Below are 25,770 nucleotides of genomic sequence, written 5' to 3' on the forward strand. Positions count from 1 at the left end.
TCCTCTCAAGTTTTCAAAACAAACCTCAAATACTTCAAGGCCATTTGATATTGCCACTCCTACTTTAGAAGAGATGTCTGAAAAAAAACCACTTCTTGGTCCTCACTACTGCCTTTTAGAAAATCAGAGAGCTGGATAGGAATGGCCACACATAGAATCGCGCTGCAGGCAACAAAATCTCTCTGCATCTCAAAATACTTCTGCTGTCCATGTCTTGGGTAAGTGGAATATGGAAAGCTCATTAGCAGATGATGTAGCAGACAAGTCTTGAGCCACGAACTTCTCTCACTCTCTGGCAGTGGCACAAGATATTGAGGATCCTATGGAAGCGCTTATCCACTTTCAGCTGAGTGAATTCTTTGATATCAGCCTCCACAATAAAAAATTCACCTGGAAAACAAATAATGACTTTGCTATAACAATGACTATGTTGTAGGATACACTTATTTCATAACAATACAACCTCTTTTTAACAATTCCACACACTGATGAAAAAAATACAATCAGCAGTAGGACGGCCTCATGCTATCTCAGGAACTTTGTTCTACTTTCTAAATTTGTCACCAGAAAGAACTACCAACCTTCCCATTAAGTTCAACTACCCTGCATTGTCCACAGGTCCCATTCCACGAGCTCCGTCTGTCATCAGCTGTATCTACTAACATCTCTCAAACCATCCATGTTCCTCTATCAGGGTATAAAGTTTGCAGCAGTCCCAAACACCACCCAGGGCCAGATACAAGATGTTCCACACATGTGCCAGAAGATGTGGATAGTGAAAAGTCAACTGACTGCACACTTAGAAGAGCCGTGATGCCTAACAGTAAACTTCTCTTTGAGGCCTTGCTCATAGGTGTTCTGCTTAGTGACACCCAAAGCACTGACCTGAGCAAAACCAGTATCAGGGCCTGCTTAAAGATCATAGCACAGCTTTACAGAGAAAGGCATCTGGCTTCAGCATTTCAATCATGGAACACAGTTGAGTAGCAGCGTAATTTGAGTCCCAAGTAATTGCTCTGCAATGTCCGAAATAAGCAGCGGCCTGATGACATTCTCTCAGCAAACACTCGAGTTCTGGAATTGGCCCTTTGCAAATAAAAGGAAGGAGCCCTGCATACATCAGAGCTATGCAGCCCACCATTCCCTTGACTGCCATCAGCTTTGGAAAAGAATTTAATTAAGAAAATGCAAGAAAAAGACTAACCACTTGGAACAGCATCTTCCCTGTGTCTCTAACAAAATGGCATAGGAAGGTCCTGCCTCAGAGCTGGCAGCCCACCCCTTCTTGCAGTTGATTAACGACTTCTAAAAGGAAATTCTCATCATCAAGTGCTTGTAAGAAACCAAGACCTTGACTGGAGTTAAAGCATTTAAAATGCCTGCAACAGAACCCCAAGAGAAAGTACCCACAAACAGGTAGACAGAAGGAAGGAAGAAGTTATTCTAAGCACTCCATAGCTATATTCACTAGCTGTAAATTCAGTCTTTATACACTGCTCAGATAGGAGATAATTATAGAACTAGTAAAATAACTGTACATTTAACACTTCCTGTAACACGGCAGAAGGTTTTAACCATGTATCTTCACAAAACCGTAAGAAAGAAAAGCAGTCTGAAAACAGGAACATGTTAATTAAGGTATAAGAAAGAAGTGTCCAATTATCTTTAAGGAGAGGAAGTAGAAAGAAATAACATATTCCTCTGTAGTATCATGCTTCAAGTCTTATAAAAAAGAAGTCAGCAAGGCTCAGGGTGTTCTAGCTTGGAAGAAGAAGATAGCATTCTCCCTCCTCCTTTTACCCTTAAAGTAAGGCAGAGGCAGCAGTATCTTAGATAAGATGGAGCATCTCTTCTTTCTATTAAGGTATTGGAGAGTCCTTCCAGTTTCACTGAGGAGAAAGTAGCTGATGCAGCTGGAAAGCCAAAGCTGCCAGGAAAGCTTTTATTTATTTATTAAACAAGTACAACGTAGCTTTACACAGGCAAATTTGTGTTTTCCTGTCAACATTTCAGCTTTAAATTTCATCTCATGAGTGATCTAACAGGACACTGGTCAATGGGACAGAGTCCAGTTGGAGGCCTGTGTCTAGCGGAGTCCCTCAAGGGTCAGTACTGGGACCAGTTCTATTCAATATATTCATTAATGGCTTGGATGAGGGAATAGAGTGCACTGTCAGCAAGTTCGCTGATGACACAAAACTGGGAGGAATGGCTGACACACGGGAAGGCTGCGCAGCCATTCAGAGAGACCTAGACAGGCTGGAGAGTTGGGCGGGGAGAAATTTAATGAAATATAACAAGGGCAAGTGTAGAGTCCTGCATCTGGGCAAGAACAACCCCATGTACCAGTACAAGTTGGGGGCAGACCTGTTGGAGACCAGCGTAGGGGAAAGGGACCTGGGGGTCCTAGTGGACAACAGGATGACCATGAGCCAGCAGTGTGCCCTTGTGGCCAAGAAGGCCAATGGCATCCTGGGGTGTATTAGAAGGGGTGTGGTTAGCAGGTCAAGAGAGGTTCTCCTCCCCCTCTACTCTGCCCTGGTGAGGCCGCATCTGGAATATTGTGTCCAGTTCTGGGCCCCTCAGTTCAAGAAGGACAGGGAACTGCTAGAGAGAGTCCAGCGCAGAGCCACAAAGATGATTAAGGGGGTGGAACATCTCCCTTATGAGGAGAGGCTGAGGGAGCTGGGTCTCTTTAGCTTAGAGAAGAGGAGACTGAGGGGTGACCTCATTAATGTTTATAAATATGTAAAGGGCAAGTGTCATGAGGATGGAGCCAGGCTCTTCTCAGTGACATCCCTTGACAGGACAAGGGGCAATGGGTGCAAGCTGGAACACAGGAGGTTCCACGTAAATATGAGGAAAAACTTCTTTACGGTGAGGGTAACTGAACACTGGAACAGGCTGCCCAGGGGGGTTGTGGAGTCTCCTTCTCTGGAGACATTCAAAACCCGCCTGGACGTGTTCCTGTGTGATATGATCTAGGCAATCCTGCTCCGGCAGGGGGATTGGACTAGATGATCTTTCGAGGTCCCTTCCAATCCCTAACATTCTGTGATTCTGTGACATGCACTCCACTCTGAAGGCGCATCCAAGGATGCGGCAGCCATTAGAGCTGAGGTCCCAGAGTGCCGTTTACAAGCGTAGCATTCCCTAAAATATTGCTGAGCCAGAGCTGAATAACAGATTGTGTTTTCTCACAGACTGGTGTCTAATAGGAAATAGAATCTTCCAGACACAATAACTGTCAAAAGCTGGAGGTCTTCCCCTAGATGGGAACTATGCCGGAATCTCAGAGCTTGCAACACTGCCAAATTCACATATAGATGAGAAGTGGAAAGTTTATTTACTAGGAAGAGGAAAAAACCTGCATAACTGCTTAAAATATGACTACAGTGGGATAGAAACTATTTGCAATTTCCAGTAAAATAGGGCAATGTGGGGTTCCCACGGGACAACGGTCAAGTACTGAACGAGCTATGTCCAGGCATGTCCAGGGGGTGGTAATGGGGTGGTGATGAACTAGCCAATCGTAATACAGAACAAGGGCCTTGGCTATGAGACCAACAAGCTATGGGGGAAGTTGAGGACCTTGGCTATGAGAAAAATAAGATATAGGGAAGTTGAAAAATAAGAAAGAATGCTTCACCTGCAAGATATAACTTTTTAGCATAAGCCAATCAGAACTAATATAGAGGCGTGTGAACAAAGCATACTAACCAATCATAATAGAAATGACATGTACACAGAGTGTGTACAAAAATAGAATAGTATAAATGTACCCTCAGATATGCGAATAAACGAGATCTGCTTAACGATCATATTGGTCTGCGTGCGGTGTCTCCGTGCCCTCTCGCGAACATTTACAAGTGGCGCCCGAACAGGGACATTCCCCCGGACCAGGGGCCTTCGGCCGGAGACTGCGGAGAAGCAGCAGACAGCGGACCGAAAGGGAAGGGTGAGAGGAAGCCAGCTGTAGAGTGCTGCCCCGGCACTGGATTTTCGCACCGGCAGGAACGGATGCGGTAAGCCTGAGTTTTGCTAGCAAAGGAAAACCTGGGTAGGGCTTCCCAGGCAGCTGGGGGAGGAATAGGGTCTACCCTGACCAAGACAGAAGTGGCAGTGGTGAAACTCCTCCAACATATACTCTCTGAGAGAGGAATTAAATATGACGAAGCTGCGTTAAAGCAGTTACTGCTTTGGGCAAAAGACAAAGGACATTTTACAACCTTTAATGATGTCTTTGAAGTGCCTTTATGGGAGAAGATTGGTGACTCTCTCTGGAATGCGGTGTCAAGTGATGATAAGGAAGCCTTTAAATTGTCTGCTACATGGAAGCTGGTTAGTGAAGCATTAAAGGGAATAAAAGCAGAGAGAGAAGTCACACATTCAGCTTTTATGGCTTTAGGACCGCAGACGTCTCCTACCCCCTCACTGTTTGCGGGACCAACACCTCCCACGGCCCCGGTGGCTGTACCGGTGGCAGCTCCTTTATCGCCGTCGGTACGGATGGCTGTGAAAAAAGCTGAGGAGCGGGGAGCGAGAAAAATAGATACAGATCCATCAGGACTGATAGTGTGCCCTAAAACACGAACTCGATTTGGACTAATTGATTCAGACGCTGAACAGGAGATTTGGCCGAAACCCCCTCCCTCTCATTGATCTCTCTACGGATGAGGCTGAGCAGGAGGACAAGAAGGAGGGTAAACCTGTTTCGTATCCACCTTTACCGGATTCGCCGTTTCCTGAGTCTGTTGAACAAAGTTTACATTCCGGCGCTAAACAACCACCGTTAAAGTCTCCAGTTACGGAGTCAGCAGTACCAGAGTCACAAGGACTTAAAGGACCGTTACCATCACGAAATGGACATGAACTTGACATGACAGAGCTTGGTAGACGACTGGAAGAATTAAAGATGGAATTGCAGCAGCATCGTACAGCCAATGCCTCGGGACACGTGACTATGTCTCCCCAAAACCCCCCCTCTGTGTTCGGGACAAGTATTAGGGCCACCTCAACCTCCTTTACAATTCCCTACTCCACCTTTAGATCAGGGCGGGGGGGGAGGTTTGCGTCCATCTGGTAATGTGGAGGTGAGGGAGAGGGTCAGCTTCTGCCCGCGTATACAGGGGAAGGGGGGGGAGGTGAGGGAGGAGTGAAATGGAAAGGGGTCATTCGAGATGCGTTATTAGAAGGAGTTATAATTCCACAAGCATATCTGGTGATTGTGGGTGCGGGTCCTGAGGGAAGAAATATTTGGCAACTGTTAGATTGGAAAATTGTAAAAGAAGCATTGCCACTATACTTAGCGAAAGACAACACAGGTGAGGACTGCAGAAAAGTTGTTGCAGGGATGGCAAATGCCACCTTAACTGAACTAATGGATGCTTGCGGGAAAGTAGGAACCACTACATTTCAGATGGAGCATTTAGCAAAAATTTTTGCGGCGGCAGTTAAGGTAGTTCATCGTTGTTATACATGCGAGCAGGAAGGTCACTTTAAGAAAAACTGCCTTAAGAAGTCGAAGCTGAGTGGGAGAGATAACTCTGTTTTGATGTGTCATTGCTGTGGGAAGCTGGGGCATTTTGTGAAGCTGTGCAGGTCTCAGTATAATGCTCAAGGTCAGCTGATAACAACCAGCTGCAGAGAGCAGGGAAACTGGAGAAACTGTGTGCTGACACAAATGAATCTTCCCAACCAGTTCCAGGCCTATGCAGTTAACTCGCAGCCCAAACCGCAGGGAGCGCAGGACTGGTGTTTCCACACGGGGTTAACCTATGCGGCTGCCAAGCCTTGGACCTGTGGCAAACAGGGATAATGCTAATGCTGATTGTCAAAAGATCATTGAAGCTTTACCTGGAAAAACAGATTTGAATGCTATGATAAAGGCATGTGCAAAAGTGGGTACTGTGGAACATAAGGCTCAAGTTATGGCTGCGGCCGTACTTGGGGCTTACGTGGTCACGATTGCAGTCTCTATTCCAATTGTTAGCAGGGGACACAACTTTAACAGCGCAGAGATACAGCAACTGATTACAGAAATAGAAAGCAGGCTACATTCCAAATTTGTACATCGTATTGATTTGAATCAGGAAATACAAATTATCACTTTGTTTGATAGACAAATTCCGTATACAATAATTGGTCAATGGAATTCAGAATGATCAGATTCGTTACAGAGCTATTGGCACAGATTATTCATCAAAGGACGGATGCGATGTCGGGAGCTTGTGGCCAGAGATCCCTGCATCACTAACCGTTCCTATTTTGCAGCTCAGTATTTTGAGTGGTGTATGGCTAATAGCTTTGCTTTGCAAACAGCTATGGAGAATTTCTCGGGACAGGTTGTTTACCACTTGCCCTCCCATCCTGTTATAAAATTGAGTGCGGAACTTCCAATTGCCACAGGAGTGTGGTGCGCAGACACTCCTGTGGATGGAATTACCATTTTTATGGATGGATCTGGGAACAGAGGCAAGGCGGGCCTTGTCTGGTATTCTGATGGCAAGTGGGAATCTATGGTAGTACAACAAAAGGGTTCACCTCAGGTGGTAGAATTACGAGCTGTATTGAAAATATTTCAGAATTTTCCCGTTCCCTTTAATTTGATTACTGATTCAGCATATGTAGCTGGCATTATAAAACAATTGGATAGATCTGTTATAGAGCATATATGTACTCAGTGTGTTTTTGAATTGCTGCAAGCTCTGTGGCAAGAAATTCAAATCCAAACTGCATTGTTTTATGTTTTACATGTAAGAAATCATACTAATTTGCCTGGGTTTATTGCAGAAGGCAATGCTCGAGTGGACTCTTTGGTTTTTCATCCTAAAACAACAATTTGTACCAGAGTGGAAGCAATAGCACAATTGCTTATCAAAATACATAAAAGGATTACAGACATTACCGGACTAGACTCAGATGCTATCTATTTACCTATCAGAAAGGAATATCTACAGTGGTTAACAAATCAGTCAACTCTTTTTCAAATGGCCTTACAGGACTTTACTGGACAATTGTTAACACATTTGCCAAAAGATAAAAAGCTACAATTTATTTGCAAACAGGATTGGGAAGAAAAACCTATCAGATCAGAGATACCTGTGACTGGACTAACTGTTTTTACTGATGCAGGAAAGCGATCACACTCAGCAGTTATTACCTGGCAAGAGGATGGACAATGGAAACATTGCAAATTCTCAGGACAAACTGAGGACTCATTGCAGACACTTGAACTTTTTGCAATATACCAGGTCTTTATAAAATGGAAGAACTTACCTGTAAATATTGTAACAGACTCTCTTTATGCAGCAGGCATTGTAAATCGAATTGAGAGAGCTTTTATACGACCAGTGAAGAATATGCGACTTTACACCATTTTGCTACAGTTGCATCAGGCAATAAACCTCAGAGAGGTACCTTATTTTGTTACTCACATTCGTAATCATCAATTTGATCAAGGTTTGAGCATTGGCAATAATAAAGCAGACACACTTGTGTCCTATACGCAAATATCACCAAATTTATTTGAACAAGTACACCTATCCCATCAATTCTTTCATCAATCAGCGAAAATGTTAGCGAAACAATTTCACCTCACCATGGCACAAGCACGCGAATTAGTTAGTGCTTGTCCTAATTGTCAGAAAATTGGCATGGGAATTGGGATAGGGGTAAATCCTCGAGGGTTGTGTGCGTTGCAACTGTGGCAAACGGATGTTACTCACATTGCAGAATTTGGAAGGCTCAAATATGTTCATGTATCTGTTGATACGTTTTCACATGTTATATGGGCAACAGCACAAACTGGGGAAACAGGTCGTCATGTCAAATGACATTTACTTGCTTGCTTTACAAGTCTTGGGGTTCCACAACAACTTAAGACTGATAATGGACCAGCATACTGTTCATAAATTTTTCGTCAATTTTGTCAACTATGGGGTATTACACATGTCACCGGGATTCCTCATTCGCCTACGGGTCAGGCGATTGTGGAACGTGCTCATAATACATTGAAACAGCTTCTGCAAAAACAAAAAGGGGGAGAGGAAACTGAACCTTCTGAGAGACTTGCAAAAGCTGTTTATGTACTTAACCATTTAACTTTAGCAGTAGATAAGGAGCGACCCCCAATTGTAATACATTGGGAGGCAGTTCGACAGGGAGCAAGCTATGTGAAAAACAAAGTGTGGTATAGGGAACCAGGTACTAACGAATGGTTGGGACCAGGGGAACTATTACTAATGGGTCGAGGTTATGCTTCTGTCTCTGCAGGCACAGGAGTACGTGGGTTGTGTTAAGACAATCATTGAGAAGAGTATATGGAAGTAGTGAGATAATAAATCTAACTACTTCCAAAGTGGGAAATTGATACTGGATGGTTTAGCAATGATTTAGCAAGAGTAGGCCTCAGAGTAGGCTCTAAAAGGCCTGCTCTGTGTTACCTTTACACCGAATCAGCTTTCCTGTCAGTAATTTTCCTTTCAGCTAGAATAACAGAGAATGACTGACTCACTCACAGAGAATGACTGACTCAGAATGACTGACTCAGAATGACTGACTCAGAATGACTGACTCAGAATGACTGACTCAGAATGACAGAGAATGACAGAGAATGACAGAGAATGACAGAGAATGACAGAGAATGACAGAGAATGACAGAGAATGACAGAGAATGACAGAGAATGACAGAATGTTCTGAAGCAAACTGCATGTTTTGTAGATAGAGTTTACTTATGGGCATGTTTATAATAGGCATTATCCTACTTGTGTTACCCTGTTTGTTTGCATGTTTGCAGAAAGCTGTGCAACGAATGGTCAATACAGCCTTTTTGGCACAACAACAGAGAGCAGGATTTATGGGTAACCAAGGCTGGGTTTCTCTGACCAGGCTTTGCGAGACACAGGGAACCGGGTTTGAGTAAGAAACAAAGACAAAAAGGACGAGACAGGACATAGCTTGTTCAAAAACAAAAAGGGGGATTTGTGGGGTTCCCACAGGACAACGGTCAAGTACTGAACGAGCTATGTCCAGGCATGTCCAGGGGGTGGTAATGGGGTGGTGATGAACTAGCCAATCGTAATACAGAACAAGGGCCTTGGCTATGAGACCAACAAGCTATGGGGGAAGTTGAGGACCTTGGCTATGAGAAAAATAAGATATAGGGAAGTTGAAAAATAAGAAAGAATGCTGCACCTGCAAGATATAACTTTTTAGCATAAGCCAATCAGAACTAATATAGAGGTGTGTGAACAAAGCATACTAACCAATCATAATAGAAATGACATGTACACAGAGTGTGTACAAAAATAGAATAGTATAAATGTACCCTCAGATATGCGAATAAACGAGATCTGCTTAACGATCATATTGGTCTGCGTGCGGTGTCTCCGTGCCCTCTCGCGAACATTTATAGGGCAATACACCTAAATGGTGTTAGGAACCCAGGGCTAATCCACGTACCGGTTTCCCAGTCTGTTATATCTCAGGGAACATCAGAATGTCCTGAATCTGTGCAGAATATGATTTCTTCTTGTATTTGCCTAGAATTCAGGGCAGTAACATTCAGCACAGCAAGATCTTGTTTATGAAGAAACCAGAGCTGGCTAAAGGGCAGTGGTTTGGTTGTAAACAGTAACTCCATGCACTAAATAGCTAAACTAACAGAATCACCTTACTGCCTGGAGAAGTTGCCCTGATAAACCAGGCAGCATTGTTTCTCATCTTGAAATTCAGAGGAAGAGATCAGTTGGCAACCAGCCCAGGCTGAGAAACAGTGGGAATCCTAAGCAGAGAGACACTCACAGCAGAAATTTAAGCAAACAAATCTATCAATGCCCAACCTCATCCTGAAAAATGCAATGGATAAAGACATTTAATCATTTTGTGCTGGACAGATTAAGAACCATCAGACAGCCTGACAGACCTTTTCTCTAGATTTTCTAGATGATTAGTTGCAACAAACAAAAACAAAACCACCTACCACATACACATACACACACACACACACACACACACACACACACACAGAATGTCCTAGTTTCCTAACTGAACTTTCCAACATAAACAAGAAAATAAAAACTGGCTCTCAGATACTTGAAGAAATTAAAAGCCTCAATTTTTCAGACTTAAAATACTTTCTGTAGAAAATTATCTCTGACTAGTTGTAGCTTTCTCAAGTTGCTAGAATGGCTCCTTCATTGCAGCCGAGGCTGCCATGGATCATGGTGCAGACTAAGCAGCATTCCGTGCCTAGGAGGGCCATCTCTCCTCTATAGCGATGGGCTCAAACTCCTTACTATCGTCCTGAGGACAGTAACACTTAAACCAAAAAAATACTGTAAGTTAAAAACGATAAAGTATTTTAAGAAATCCCAGATTAATGTAAGCCATTGTTAGACTGGAGCAAAACTCGTCTAGAGAAAAAACAAACAATCTGATTACCCAGATTTCCCAACTTCACAACAAATTTTTAATAGTTCATGTCCATTCTAGCTTAAAAACTGAAAACACAGTTTCTGCAGTTTGGTTATCAAGATGGGAGATTCCAAAACTTGTAGTGATTCCAAATTAAACCTTTGTGCACTCTAAAAAAGTTTTTGCTGCAACGTGCCATGAAAGTGACATTTTCAGTAAAAACATATAAAAAGCAACCAAATCAGTTATGGGAAAACTCTCCAGTCAAAACAATAACCCTTGTTGCTACACTATGTGACCTTATTCACAAGAGGTGACTGGATTTTATACAGACTACTCAGTTCTGTATCATAAGACGACATTTATTTTCCTTATGGTCTAGAATGTGATCTGGAGATGAATCTCATTTCTGTTCTCCTCCCCTGATATCAAGGGAGAAGCAGAACTTTTTCTCCAGACTGTCGAAGCATTGATCGTCCCATCGTGGACAGGAATTCTTCAGGGCCAAATCCAATTCAGCCTGTGGCACCCTGTGTTGGGAAGGGAGGGAAAGACCTCCTAAATCTAGAGATTATTATATCCCCCCCCCGTTCTCCATCTGAGAATAAGCAATAGCAGGTTTTCTAAAATTTTTCAGGACTGATGGTTTTAAACACTCCCACAGGTTAGGCCATTCCACCAACTACCAGAGTGCCTGGATGAACTATTTTCTGAGAATAAGACACTATAAGTTACACTATAACATAAAAAGCACATGCTGTCATTAGTAATTCAATATTTTGTCCAGTATTTTTATACTTGTGCTGCAATAGCCAAATGCTACGAGTTTGGTACTAACAAAGGGAAAAAGAAAATACTTTTTGTATCCTTAGTTTCTTCTTCCAGGAACCTGTGGTAGAGATTTCTGACTGCTGCATTCATAGATTTCAAAGGCTGATGCAGGATCTTGTACTTGCCCACCACAGCCTTGTTCATATCTTGAACAACTGCATTAATCTGATCATATGTTAAACGACCTTTCATATATCTACAAAGAAAAATAAAATCCAGTAACCAGAAAGTCACAAATGAAGTTCCGTGTTTATTTTTCTCTTTCATCAGCCTTAACTGAACATGCTCTTCCTAGTTCGAGGCAGTTTCTTCTGCTTTGTGTTAATGAATAAATGTAGTAGTTAATTTTGTTCATTTCCTTGATTGGTTAATAATCTTAAAGGTTAAAAAAGCCATGATAAAACCTAAACCAGAAAGATGAAACATTAGAAAGCTAAACTAAGTAAAAAATATCTAGTGCTCAAGCTGTAAGGAGCCTTTCAAAATGGAATGAAGGTTGCTTTTATAGTGTACCACTTAAACTACAAATGCAGAAAAAGCAAGCAACTTTGCAGAAAACCTAACACGAGCCAAAACTGAAATTAAATGTTTCTGTCTAAGAGTGCAATTTGTTTCATATTATAAATCATAAATAACCTGTGTTTGATCTTACAGCTATTCCTTTGTTTTTTGAAGAAATACCAGCTTTGTGTTGTTTTCTATATTTTATTGTACAGCCTACTGAGCTACACAGACACAGTTTTGCACTACCAACATCCGCTTCTGAACTTTCCGAGCATTTCATAAAACTAGTACTAAAATAATAAGTTCTCTTGATAACAGCCTAGAGGTACAGGAAGCACAGAAGATAAAAACCAAAATGATGTGGAAATATTAGAACACTGGAATATTTGCAAGTAAGGTTATTCAGTATTTATAAATGTAAAGGCATACCTTCAAGGAAAAGGAAACATGCTACAAACTGAGAAGCCATCATATAAAAATGAAATCTGAAACTCATATGACAAGCAGTAAGCTAAATAGAAAACAAAAACCCAGAAAACACTGCAGTAAGAGCCAGGGCAACCTTGCAACTTGAGTTATCCTGTGATCACCACTCAGTCACTACCACAAACCAAATTTGGCTGTTTGTGTTTGTTCAGTATCAGTTTGCAGATGTGTGGAATCAGAAAACTTCTACTGAGAAGAGTGTTACAATTCATTTTAAACATGCATGAGGTTCTTTAGGTCAGTATATCAGGTGGCTAAAAGCTGTAGGACAATCAGACTGAAAAGATCAATGAACAGAAACTTCTTCCCTCATTTTAATCAGAACATAAAAACTCAATCTTTGGAAAACATACAAAGAATTGAAAGCACTAAAGCCAACTAACAAGAAGTGCCTGCTGTAGATTTTAATAATAGCCAGTCCCTGCCAGGGAGACAGGTCTGCACGGGGTGTGTAAAAACTCCTGAAATCAAAGGAATTGCTCTAATTTCAGACTGAATTGCTACTGAGTTATATGCAGATGGTTTTCAACTTTATTGATATTTTGATTAATCCAGATTCAAAGTTGGAGGTGCAGCCATTTTTATAAAAACGCTCTACTTGGCACACAGAACATCTTTTCAAATAAAAGCAGCACTACCACCCCTGAAAAGGGGTCACACACAGCATAAAGGAGTAACGCAGCCTATAATCACAAAAGGGCTTTGCCTGTATACATTAACTGCTATTTATTGCTCTACCTGCATCCCTCAGCCTATTTATAAAGTCACAGGGGAATGTACAGAGCTATGAAGATTAAGGCCAGAGGTATAAAATACCTATATTTAGGTTCCTATGCTCCCACTATCAATAGAGATAGAGTGAATACACTTAATAAAGCCAAGAGAACACCTCAGCTCATCCTGAAGCAGAAACAGAGCAGCAGGATTCAGTTGCCTAAACCTCAGAATGGAGCGCTCTTTGAGAGGCCCTCAGGCATCCAAGATGCTTCCACGGGGCTAGGAGATGTGCTGGGGTTTACAGAAAATTCAGTAACTGGCCGTACATGCTAAAGCATCTGCAACAGCACCAGACAGTTCTGCTTTGGCAACTGAAAGAACACCATTAGCAAATAGGCAGCTGAGCCATTTTCTGGTTTCACCAACTGTCATGACTAAACATTCAGCAACAAGAGCAGAAGCATTCGATGAACATGGAGACACCTGTGTCACAAACTGTCTTCATTCAGCCCACACCCAGGGCTAAACAATAGCAGTTTTTCTCTCACCCAATGTCCCTTCCCCAAATGAGGAAGGGAATTGGGAAAAGGAGGGAGACTTGGAGGATGAAGTTAACCAGATTTAATGAAATTAAGAAATCAATATAAATGACAACAGAAACCAGACAAAACTATACTTATCTACACATCACTAGCAAGTTGGTCCAGCAATCACGATGAGGAAGAGGAAGAAGGGAAGAGAGGCAAAGAGAGCAGGAAAAAGCCCCCTCTCCCCCCCAGCAAACCCTCTCTTTTACAGTGAGCTTTATGTCAATGATATAGAATACACCTGTGGGCCAGCCTGGGTCAGCTGCCCTGGATTTAACTGCTGAGGGCCTTGATCACTATGGCTGGCCACAAACTGAAACCAAATCCCAGTGAAACCAGGACACAGACACTTAAATATCTGAAACTAAATTCTGTCAAAAGCAACTGGAATTTTTCTTCTGTGCATAGTTGTAAGGATCATAAAAACTCCAGCTGTTCCAATCTTCTCAGGTTTCTATCCAGTCGTGGCTAACAAATCCATAAGTGCTGACATTTATTTCATTCCATAGGTTAATATAAAATTACAAAGTTGAGAAGTTCCACATTAATCCATTTAATTTAGATTTTAAGTAACTTTAAAATCTGCTTCACTCCACCACAAGCAAAAACATTCAGAACTTTTTTTTTTTTAAAAAAAAAAACAAGTGACCCAAGTTCTTTTTTTTAATCCACAGAAGCCCCATTCAAAACATGACTTTTTTTCCATAGGTATGAAAACCAAAGCACAGTGCTATGCTCTTCAAAGAAAAGAGCATCATCAATATATCACATATATACCACTGGAAAAGAGATAAACCTCCTAATGGCCAGCCCCTGCTCCCTCAGAAATGTTTAGGCTAAAAGAAACATATATTCCCCCAAGTTACCATTTTCTAAGACTTCAGAGAGTTATAATGGATGTGCAGGTTCTAAAAATATCTTAAGTGGTAAGAATTTTAGACACAGAATAAAGCCAGCATTTTCCTTTACCTTGAATTCAGTTTTAACTGAGACATCTACTGTGCAATTTCCTTTTTCTTCCTCCAAAAAGGATCTGTCTCCAACAGATTTGAAGGCTAAGATAATTTGCAAGTTTCTCACTGGGCGAGAAGATTCTATTTGATCAAGGTGCTCCATATATGCACCTTAACACAGCACATACCTTTGTTAAATACCTGCTGCAGAGTTCTAAAAATATGAAGTCACTGAAGACTATACATCCCTTTTAGTGCCCAAATGATGTTAGGGATAGATTTTCCTTCGCTTTCAGCACAATGGGGGTGAAAAACCACCTAGATTTTTCAGTTACAATCTACCACAGCTGTTGTAGGGAGGGAGATAGGAACCAGAGTCTTGGCAGATGCAAAACCCATGCTACCCAGCTGGTGTGGGATTTAGACACATATGCGATGCATATGCACAGTTGGGCTTTATTAAGTCCCTCAGACTGGTTTAGCATAGGCACAGTCCTGTGCTAACACAGCCATGTGGCTCCAGGACCAGAGCTGCGTAAAAACGCAGTAGGATCCCTCGTTACTATTGCCAGCAGGTATAAAGAGATCCTACATCACAACCAGTGCTGACCTAGAGAATTGGGATATGATCCTAATTCTCATTCTTCTAGGAGAATGTGTTAGGTGTGAGAAAATTCAGGTCACAAACATTTGCTGCTTAGGTTTGATTAACTAGTACGCGAAATTGCAAGCTTAGTGGACTCCCCCAATCTTGTCTTACAACGCTGCCAGGCAACAGAGAAAAACTGGTAGATTAATAGATCTATTTAAAGTCATGTAAATCTTCCTCCACAGAACAAACATGCTTTTCCCATCTGAATAAAAATATTTCTATAGCCTCATAAGCACAGTCTAAGACACAACCTTTCCATAAACCAGCAATGAATATAAGAGTATCTGGCTGGCCTCTGTCCCCATCCTCCCCACCTACAAACAGCAGTGGAAAACCTTCCGCTTTCAAGGATAATGAAACACTTCAAGAGGTTACGTGGAAAATTGTAGCTTGAACTGGAAGTTAAAACAACATTTGTCTGGAATGGTCTATGTCAACTTCTTTTGCCTTAGCAGAGATAAAGACCAAAAATTCCCATGCTCCAGCTTTACCTTTCCAAAATTTTATCAGGAGAGAAGTATCTAAGGGAGTAAATCCACCAAATACTAGAGATGATCTGCAGAATAAAAATACCATGTGCACGCACTTTTAAGTAGTAACCAAAAGAGTCCTTTATCATTAGGTCAATATTCAGGCTCCTGCATTTTTTGGATTGAGGTATTTGGTGGAAGAAAATGGACATTGCTCACCTGAAAATTTTGAAAGCTATAGGAAAGATGATTTGAAAGCCTCAACTAAAACACAGACTCAAAAAAAAAAATTCTTATTGAAACAAGTGTTGCCATGGATCACACTGAATCTAGAACCTACGTAACAATTTAGCCTTAGGCATCAAGAGAATTTTCTCCTTTTTGCAGAAATATTTGTCCTTGTCCCCAAAATGCCATTTAAGAAAAGTTATTCTTACATGACAGACTTCATACAAGGATATCTATTAATTAGGTCCTGATTAGGGGGATAGTAGGGGAAAAAACCCACAGCTTTTTATTCCAGAAATTTGGGATATTTCAGTGGGAGGTGTTTTTGCATTTAACAAGTCTGATTTCTTTTCCCATCTCAAAACAAATTGATAATTCAAGACTTGAAATCAATAGTGGGGTCAAATAAAACCAGCATTTATCATTATTTTTCCTTTTATCTTATGAGATGGCAGCTTTTTTTTTTTTTAAAGTCAGTTCTCAAAACAAGAAAATAACCAAATTATTAGCTAATATATTTCTGTTCATACAATTAAAGTGACTTTTGAGATAAGAGGTTTGGGTTTTAACTGATCAGTTCTGATCTTCCCAATAAAAAGAACCTAATTAGCTCTATTCATTTCATTTCCAGGTTTGCTGGTATTGCATATAAACTATTTGGAGCTATCATGATGATATTTCATCCCGTGGAACATTTAAAATGTCAAAACATCTCTGTCAGTTCTCCAAGAGCTCACTTTCCCAAACCTACGTTTGCCACCCAAATTGGTACGACAGAGTCTAAGAAAAGCCACGCTTACTTATGCAGGAACACTTTCAAATTCCTCTGCGGTTATTAAGGGTGCTTCTTTATTAGATCGTGACTCTTTTGTAGGTTTCTTTGCGCGTTCGGGTTCTACAACTTTTGTTTGTTCTTCACATTTCACAGTTAGCCCAGTAATGCTGTAAAATGAATGAATATTAAGCATATAAATAGCAGATTAGTAGTAAGGAGAACACCATTATATTATCAAGTCTGCTTACTCACAGACCTAAGTTCCAACCCATCTGTTAGGCTGGATGAACATAATTCACAATCTTTCCTGAAAGAAAAATAAATAAAGCAAGCCTACTCCATTTCAAATTGCATACTCACTTGAGCTACTTAATTCTGAACTGCTTCTTAGTACAGACCTCTCAAAGGCAGGTGGATGTCATTGCTAATTAAAAGAAATGCCAGGCTGCTGCAGCAAAAGGAGAATAAAAATACCACAACCATAATTCAAATCTCCCCAGAAAGATGACTGAGTTAGAGGATTTTTTTTTTTTTAAATGATATTTGGAAGAGCAGTGTTGAACTGCAGTTCTAGTGACCCAGCATTTGGATCACTAACCCACCCTTCAATCCTTCGGCACTGCAGCTATCAGGTCAGTGTTTTTTGCAATTCTAAAGCAAGGAATGCTCAGATTTATCAAAGAACTAGCTTTCTGCTAGAATGTTACACGTGCCACTGGGAGCTTCCATCTGAACAACTTGGTATTCTATAGGTTTTACCCGAGGGATTTATTAGGGTGCTAGCACAGGCCTGGCAGCGATCAGTCAAGGGCAAACTCCAGAATCAATACATATAACAACCTTGGCTCCCAGAAGTTCACAGTTAATATACAATAAAAGGAGCAGAGCTGTACAATACTGCAGCTGGATACCGCCAGGAGCAGCCCAATACCTCCATACTCCTGTACCACATACCAGGTCTGAGTGGGTTTAGGCAGATGGGGAGGAATGTTTTCACGAAGGTGCTGTACTTCCTTTTGATCTCTCTCAGTAGCCGTCCGGAGCTCCTGAAATTAATGTCAGACTTCATCAGAAATCTGAAACTCAATGTCAAGCAAGTAAAATTAGTTTACTATTAGGGCAATGTTAAAATAATTTTTCACTTAAGAGGTATTCTTTGCTCTCTCCCCATCATCTTACCTCTTTACCCTCTAATTTCCCAAGAGCAACTAGCAAAGCTCAGAAAAACAAAGCTAAGAGTGAGAAATCATAAGCTGGTCTGTCCTTGCCCTCAAAATGTCACAAAGTTTGAGTGGGCAAAAAGTAAATCTTTAACAATATATCCTAGCAGGTCTGAGCAGGGGAATGGTGGTGGTGATGAAGAGATACTACAGGAAACTCATCTACATTCCCCAAACAACACTTTTACAAAAGACTTAACACATGAAGGCACTGCAAACACACATTAGAACAACAGATAAATATTCTAATTAAATACTTTTCATAGCTATTGCAAGGATGTAAAAATAGAACTGCTCTTTAGATCACAGTATCTATTATGAAAAAGACATGCTTTCAATATATAAACCTTTAAAAATAAAATTTTTAATGTTCACTATGCTGGAGAGCTGCTTAATAAACCATCAGTAAGCCTGTTCCAAGCCCCCGTTTCTCTTGTAAGCACACACATCCAAACATATCAGTGAGGATCTAGAAAAGAACAACTACACACTTATCAAAGATTCCTTTAAATCTTTCAGTATTTTATGAACAGGAAAAAAAGATTACTTTTAGCAAATTCTTCAGTTTTTCGTGCTGTTGAACTTCAGTTTCCATTTTATTCAGGAGATCATGCAAGAGAACCATCTCATGTCCTATTTTACAGAGCATAGATTTGAGGGATGGTTCTTGGCCTGTCAAAGAGAGAACATTAAGCCCAAAAGCCCAAACACCTCCAACACAAAACCAAAATCCCGCTTCCCTCCCCTCCACAAGCAGTGATTATCTATGCTCCTCAACCACCATATCTTCCCAGGAGAAGCAGCAATATTCACTAGTCAAACAGTCAACCTCCTACTCCATACAGCCATCAAGAGCTCAAAGCTGCTGCAGGGATAAAGGCCCCTCTCCAGCACAATGCTGGAAAGCACTAAGCTGTACCCACTCCCACTGCAGGTTACAGGTGGAAGACACAGCTTTTAAACACAGCCTGGCTTTCACAACTGCTTGGCTGCAGCACCCTCTTCTCCTTCATGATCTCCCTCTGTTTAGGGGAGCTCAAAAGCTACTGCCCTCTTTGGAAACAGTTATAGTTCCTCTTCCAACAGGAGCTTAGCCTAGGTGACCAGGTGACCCTCCCAACCAATGTTTCTATGATCATGTGTAACTCTATTTGTACCTAGGAAAGAATAAGAGATGAATTTAAAACATTCAGATCAATTTCAGCACCTCAGTTTAAATAAGTTTGTTATCCACTGCATGTTTACATCACAGCTAGGCACTCCTGGAACACCAGGAAAAGACACCTATATAAACCTCCATCTGTGCCTTTGCATGTTTTTGTAATTAGGCCTAACATACTCATCAAGATATTTTTTCTTCTCCCATCTAGAGCTTTTTTCCCTATCAAGTATACGGAGTTGTCCTGGTTTGGCCTAAACCAGGCCGATTTTCCTTTCAGTGATTTTTACTTTCAGCCAAGTCTCCTCTAAGTAACTGCACTTTCTGAAACTAACTACATGTTTTGCAGACAGTGTCTGCTTCCAGGACTGATAACGCTCGAAGTTTGTAGTTATCGCTGAGGCACTGGTAGGGATGTTGTGCAGTAAGGCTCTTGCTGTACTTTTTCTTAGAGAAACCAAGGTCACTGCTGAATTCCTCACTGCTTACAAGTGAAAAGCCGAAGGGGGGTCGCAGCTGCAGGGGGGAGCAGACAGGGCAGGTGACCCAAAATTGACCAACGAGGGTATTCCATCCCATACACGTCATTCTCGGTATAAAGCGAGGGGATCACGAGGGTCTCGCTCTCTCCTCTTGCTCTCTTTCTGCTATGGCCGGTGTCCAAGGAGGACTCCGACTGTTTTCCTGCTGCCCCCGATCCCGATCCGTGCATCCCTGAATCCAGCTCTCGACCGTCGCTAGGCCCAGCCTGGGCCTTCCCGGAGCCTGCCCTGCGGTGCCGGTGGTGACGTTGCCGACATCGGGGGAGCTCGATCTTGGTTTTGTATATATATTTGTATATATTTGATTATTCCAATATTATTATTATACTCTTTTTCATTATTATAGGTTTATTAAAACTGTTTTAACTTTCCAACCCGTAAGTCTCTCTCCCTTTTCCCTTTCCCTTTCCCTTCGGGTGGGGGGGGAGGGTTAACAGAGAGCGTCTGCTGCAGGTTTAATCGCCAGCCCAGCTTTAAACCGTGACAGATTTATTGGCGCCCAACGTGGGGCACGAGAGAAGCTCCAACAGGTTCCTTTGATAAGTCGAATCCCGGCTCCGGCGGGAGGAGACCCGGAGAGCTCAGCTGAGAGAGTATCAGATTTCTTCCTTTGAGATTTACGAGGGGTTGGAAACTAAAACAGACAGCTGCTAAGATGATAATGTCATTTTTGAATGCTGTGTTATCTCATCTCTTTATAAAGCCTTTTACAGAGTTAAGTGTAATGATACCTTACTTGCCGTATGCGCTGTTTGTTACTGTTTATGTGCAGTTTATCACTGCTGGGCACTGGTCAATGTGCATTGTTTTGTTATGGCGTTTCATACTGACTTATGTCGTGATAAACTGGGCTGTTACTATTCTGACCGCGGTAGCAGCGATTTTATCTGCGGACTCCGGGCGTCCTTTAGCTGATTGTGTTAATTATTACACTTCCAATTTTACTTCGGGAAATAGTACCTTCTCCTTTTCTGCCAAGCTGATTCCTCTAGATTTTGTGAAATTCGGGTGGTGCTGTCTAGGTGGCATGTTTTTATTTTCAGTTGTCCTGAATGTGTTTCTGATGTGGGATAAGATTAAGTATCGGTGCAGGGACAGTTGTAGGTGTTATGCAGCCACCTCAGATCCTACAGTGTGTGCTGCCGCTACAGCTCGCACCGCAGCTGCTACACCCCCCAAGATGGCCACTGCAGCTACTCAGACTCTAACGAGTCTCAGCACTCCCACAACAGCCACTGCATCTACTCAGACTCCAGCATCTATCGAATCTGTACCAATTGCTCCTGTAACCAGGAAGAAATACCAAAAGAAATCAGCTCATGAAGAGAAGGATGATGACTCAGACCCTTCTAAGGCAGAGCCATCATATGACCCAGGTGAGGGCCCTTCTCAGGCAGAGTCAGGGCCTGACACAGATGGGGGTTCCCTTGATCGTCATTTTAAAGCAGACCCATCACAGAAGAAAGGTCGTTCTAAAGCAGAACTATCATAAGAGGAGGACTCAGATGTAGAGATAACCTACCACTCCTTATCCCTGAAGGACCTGAGAAATATAAGGAAAGATTTCAGCCGTTATGATGGTGAGCCAATTATTACCTGGCTGCTCCGATGCTGGGATAATGGGGCAGATAGCATGCAATTAGATGGCAGAGAAGCCAGACAGTTGGGATCCCTGTCCAGAGATGGTGGTATTGATAAGGCGCTCGCAAGAAAGTCAAACACTATCAGTCTCTGGAGGCGACTCTTGTCAGCTGTAAAGAGCAGGTATCCCTATAAAGATGATGTTCTGAGCCACCTAAGCAAATGGACCACTATAGAAAAAGGTATTAACTACCTTAGACAACTAGCTGTGCAAGAGATCATTTATAGACACCCACGGGAAATTGTAGATCCTGTAGATCCTGATGAAGTGGAATGCAACCGATCCATGTTCCGGAAGGTTGTGAAGAATGCTCCACCGACATATACCCACACATTGTCAATATTAGTATGGGGAGAAGATGATATGGCACGTTCTACTGTGGGTAAAATGGCTAACTGTATGCGACAGTATGAAGATAGTATTTCTTCCCCACTGCAGGCCCGTGTCTCGGCTGTGGAAAAACTGACAAAGGAAAACAAGGACTCATTTAAACAACTGTCAGACAAACTGTCCAGGATAGAGAATAAACTTGACTCTCTACCTACACAGGCCCGCGTTGCAGCTGTTAAGAGAAAACGGCCTCCTACAGGACCAGCTCAAAGGAAACGGAACACATCACGAGGTATCCTGTGGTTTGCCCTGCGTGGTTATGGGGAGGACATGAACAGATGGCATGGACAACCTACCAGTACCCTACAGGCACGAGTACGTGAGTTGCAAGCTAAAAGAAATACCAGAGAGAATTTTTCTAGGCTGGATGTTCAAGGGTAAGGTTCCTACTACCCATCATGCAACTGATGCTACATGGAGTAAATGGATTGCATTAATTACACAGAGGGCTCGAATAGGAAACCCTAATCGCCCAGGAATCTTAGAAGTGATCATGGACTGGCCAGAAGGCAAAGACTTCGGAATGCCACCAGAAAAGGAGGTGACACGTGCTGAAGAAGCCCCACCATATAATGAACTACCAGAGGATGAGAAGCAGTATGCCCTGTTCACCGATGGATCCTGCCATCTTGTAGGAAAGCATCGGAAGTGGAAAGCTGCTGTATGGAGTCCTATACGACGAATCACAGAAGCCACAGAAGGACAAGGTGAATCAAGTCAATTCGCAGAGGTAAAAGCCATCCAGCTGGCTTTAGACATTGCTGAACGAGAAAAGTGGCCAAGGCTGTATCTTTATACTGACTCATGGATGGTGGCAAATGCCTTGTGGGGGTGGTTAAAGCAGTGGAAGCGAAGCAACTGGCAGTGTAAAGGTAAACCTATTTGGGCTGCTGAACTGTGGCAAGATATTGCTACTCGGCTAGAGAAACTAGTCATGAAGGTACGTCATGTAGATGCTCACGTACCTAAAAGTCGGGCAACTGAGGAACATCGAAACAACCAACAAGCGGATCAGGCTGCTAAAGTGTTCCAAATAGATTTGGACTGGGAACATAAAGGTGAACTATTTTTAGCTCGGTGGGCTCATGACACTTCAGGTCATCAAGGAAGAGATGCAACATACAGATGGGCTCGTGACCGAGGGGTGGACTTAACCATGGACTCTATTGCACAGGTTATCCATGATTGTGAAACATGCGCCGCAATTAAGCAAGCCAAACGGTTAAAACCTTTGTGGTATGGGGGGCGGTGGTTGAAATATAAATATGGGGAGGCCTGGCAAATTGACTATATCACACTCCCTCAAACCCGCCAGGGTAAACGCTATGTGCTTACCATGGTGGAGGCGACCACCGGATGGCTGGAAACATACTCTGTGCCCCATGCCACTGCCCGGAACACTATTCTGGGCCTTGAAAAGCAAATCTTGTGGCGACATGGTACACCAGAGAGAATTGAGTCGGACAATGGGACTCATTTCAAAAACAGTCTCATAGATAACTGGGCCAAAGAGCATGGCATCGAATGGGTATATCATATCCCCTATCATGCACCAGCATCTGGGAAAGTTGAACGGTATAATGGGCTGTTAAAAACTACCCTAAAAGCAATGGGGGGTGGAACCTTTAAAAACTGGGATAAGTATTTGGCACAAGCTACCTGGCTAGTTAACACCAGAGGATCTATCAACCGAGCTGGCCCTGCTCAGTCAGATCTTTTACATACAGTAGAAGGGGATAAAGTCCCTGTGGTGCATGAAAGGAATCTGTTGGGAAAAACTGTCTGGGTTCTTCCTGCTACGGGCAAAGGTAAACCCATTCATGGGATTGCTTTTGCTCAAGGACCTGGATGTACTTGGTGGGTGATGCTGCAGGATGGTAGAGTCCGATGTGTCCCTGAAGGTGATCTGATCTTGGGTGAGAATACTTAATTCTGAACTGTATGATGTTAATTGCTGCATAATACTAACAGTGTTCATAAGTGTCTTTCAGGTTAAGACAGTGGTGACAAGACCAGAGCTAGCTGCAAGTGGCATCCAGTAACCTCCTCGAGACTGACATCTTTAACCTGCAACCCGTGGGCACAAACTGTGACAAAGCTCATATCATCTCTCCTGCCCTGAGAGACTCCTAGCCAGATGGAAACCCACAATCCTGAACTAAATGAACTTGACGAACTTTTTTTTTTCCTGTATAAAGATGAATCATAAACTAATGTTATCTGTATATATTTTAAAATGAAAAGGTAGTGGTGATCTGAGTATGACGTGAATGGTATGGAATAAGGGGTGGAATGTCCTGGTTTGGCCTAAACCAGGCCGATTTTCCTTTCAGTGATTTTTACTTTCAGCTAAGTCTCCTCTAAGTAACTGCACTTTCTGAAACTAACTACATGTTTTGCAGACAGTGTCTGCTTCCAGGACTGATAACGCTCGAAGTTTGTAGTTATCGCTGAGGCACCGGTAGGGATGTTGTGCACTAAGGCTCTTGCTGTACTTTTTCTTAGAGAAACCAAGGTCACTGCTGAATTCCTCACTGCTTACAAGTGAAAAGCCAAAGGGGGGTCGCAGCTGCAGGGGGGAGCAGACAGGGCAGGTGACCCAAAATTGACCAACGAGGGTATTCCATCCCATACACGTCATTCTCGGTATAAAGCGAGGGGATCACGAGGGTCTCGCTCTCTCCTCTTGCTCTCTTTCTGCTATGGCCGGTGTCCAAGGAGGACTCCGACTGTTTTCCTGCTGCCCCCGATCCCGATCCGTGCATCCCTGAATCCAGCTCTCGACCGTCGCTAGGCCCAGCCTGGGCCTTCCCGGAGCCTGCCCTGCAGTGCCAGTGGTGACGTTGCCAACATCGGGGGAGCTCGATCTTGGTTTTGTATATATATTTGTATATATTTGATTATTCCAATATTATTATTACACTCTTTTTCATTATTATAGGTTTATTAAAACTGTTTTAACTTTCCAACCCGTAAGTCTCTCTCCCTTTTCCCTTTCCCTTTCCCTTCGGGTGGGGGGGGAGGGTTAACAGAGAGCATCTGCTGCAGGTTTAATCGCCAGCCCAGCTTTAAACCGTGACAGGAGTATAGAGCACATTAACCACCAGTCTCCAAGTCCCTCAGAGGAACATACTTTCACTTAGCTAGTGTTCTCTGCTTGGCACCTGGTTCCCAGAAAATGCTCCCATTTTGCCATCCTTTCTTACTTTTGTTGTTGTTGTTCTTATTCTCTACATTTTACTTGATTTCCGCTTCATGTTACTTTCCATGTCTAATTAGAGCATTCCCATTTCTTGCAAGGAGGTGCAAACCAAAACCATCTCAATTTCTTTTACCTTTGTTTCTCAATTGAAGAGTCTTTTTAATAGTTGAAATCTTCGTGTTGATGTGAAAGCATAAATCTTCCAGGTCAGAGGACGCCATATCCTCTGTTATCATACTGAGGGGAAATAAAAGAGAATGTAGTAATTTAAGAAAGACTTAAGTTGCAAACACTAAGCACGCAAGCAGAATTTTAAAAAGGGCCCTGGTCTGTCAAAGAAGCAAAGGGAACTTAAATGAAGCAGTAAATGTAGTAACTACCTTTTATTTTACTAAATTGGAAACGGGAGAGGAAGCACAAAGTGACTGACACTAGACAAGACAAAGCAATTTCCCTGAACTGTGGAGATAAGTGAAGTGTAATATCAGTACAATGATTCCTCATGAAACTGCTAAGTCTTTATTACATTAAGGTGTTCGCAATAAAGAATAAATATCTGGTTTATGTAAAGTAGCGCTATAAGGCTCTCTTGGGGAGATTGTATCAGATGATCAAGATTTAAAAAGGTGTTTTTTTTAAAAAAAAAAAAAACAGTAATTAAACATAACAAAATGTGCACTTGCTTGCTAGCAGAGTATAGAGGCACAAAAAGCAGCATTTTTGTGCCTCGGTTACTCTTGTGTAAACATACTTATTAACTGTATCATCGAAAAAAGAACTGAAAACAAGAGGTTGCTGCAATGCCCCTTCCCCAATGTCAGGGTAACAAACCTCCATGTAACGCTGTTGTCTGGCAGTCCTTGTGTTTACAGCGCTCACATGGCTCCCTCGCCCCCGAAAACGAAGCTTTTCTTTCGCTCTTAGTTTTAAAATACTAGGAACTAGCACTCTTGCTGAATTAGCTATTAGAGATTTGCCGATTCCCATTTTCCCTC

The 25,770-nt window shown here is 42.3% G+C and overlaps 1 protein-coding gene across 1 annotated transcript; it reads right to left on the reverse strand.

Moving 5' to 3' along the window:
* Positions 1-241: 241 nt before the first annotated feature.
* On the reverse strand, positions 242-25,002 carry LOC137675784 (spindle and kinetochore-associated protein 1-like). Its single transcript, XM_068422001.1, has 6 exons — positions 24,909-25,002; positions 18,388-18,512; positions 17,575-17,666; positions 16,650-16,787; positions 11,275-11,444; positions 242-390 (listed from the first exon to the last, which is right to left on the reverse strand). Exons 1-6 carry the CDS (start codon positions 24,994-24,996, stop codon positions 242-244), a joined length of 762 nt encoding a protein of 253 aa, XP_068278102.1. The 5' UTR covers positions 24,997-25,002.
* Between the last annotated feature and the right edge of the window lie 768 nt (positions 25,003-25,770).

The sequence above is a fragment of the Nyctibius grandis genome, chromosome W (assembly GCF_013368605.1).
Source record: "Nyctibius grandis isolate bNycGra1 chromosome W, bNycGra1.pri, whole genome shotgun sequence".
Lineage (NCBI taxonomy): Eukaryota > Metazoa > Chordata > Aves > Nyctibiiformes > Nyctibiidae > Nyctibius > Nyctibius grandis.

Bases quoted from the DNA above. Each gene is read 5' to 3' on its own strand.
- LOC137675784 (XM_068422001.1), bottom strand. From the start codon at position 24,996: ATGGCGTCCTCTGACCTGGAAGATTTATGCTTTCACATCAACACGAAG. The intron at 11,445-16,649 runs ATAAGTAAGCGT...TTTTCTTTGTAG, and splicing joins GAATTTGAAAGTGTTCCTGC to ATATATGAAAGGTCGTTTAA. The intron at 391-11,274 runs GTATTTTCTTTT...TTTGTTTTCCAG, and splicing joins AGAAACTAAGGATACAAAAA to GTGAATTTTTTATTGTGGAG.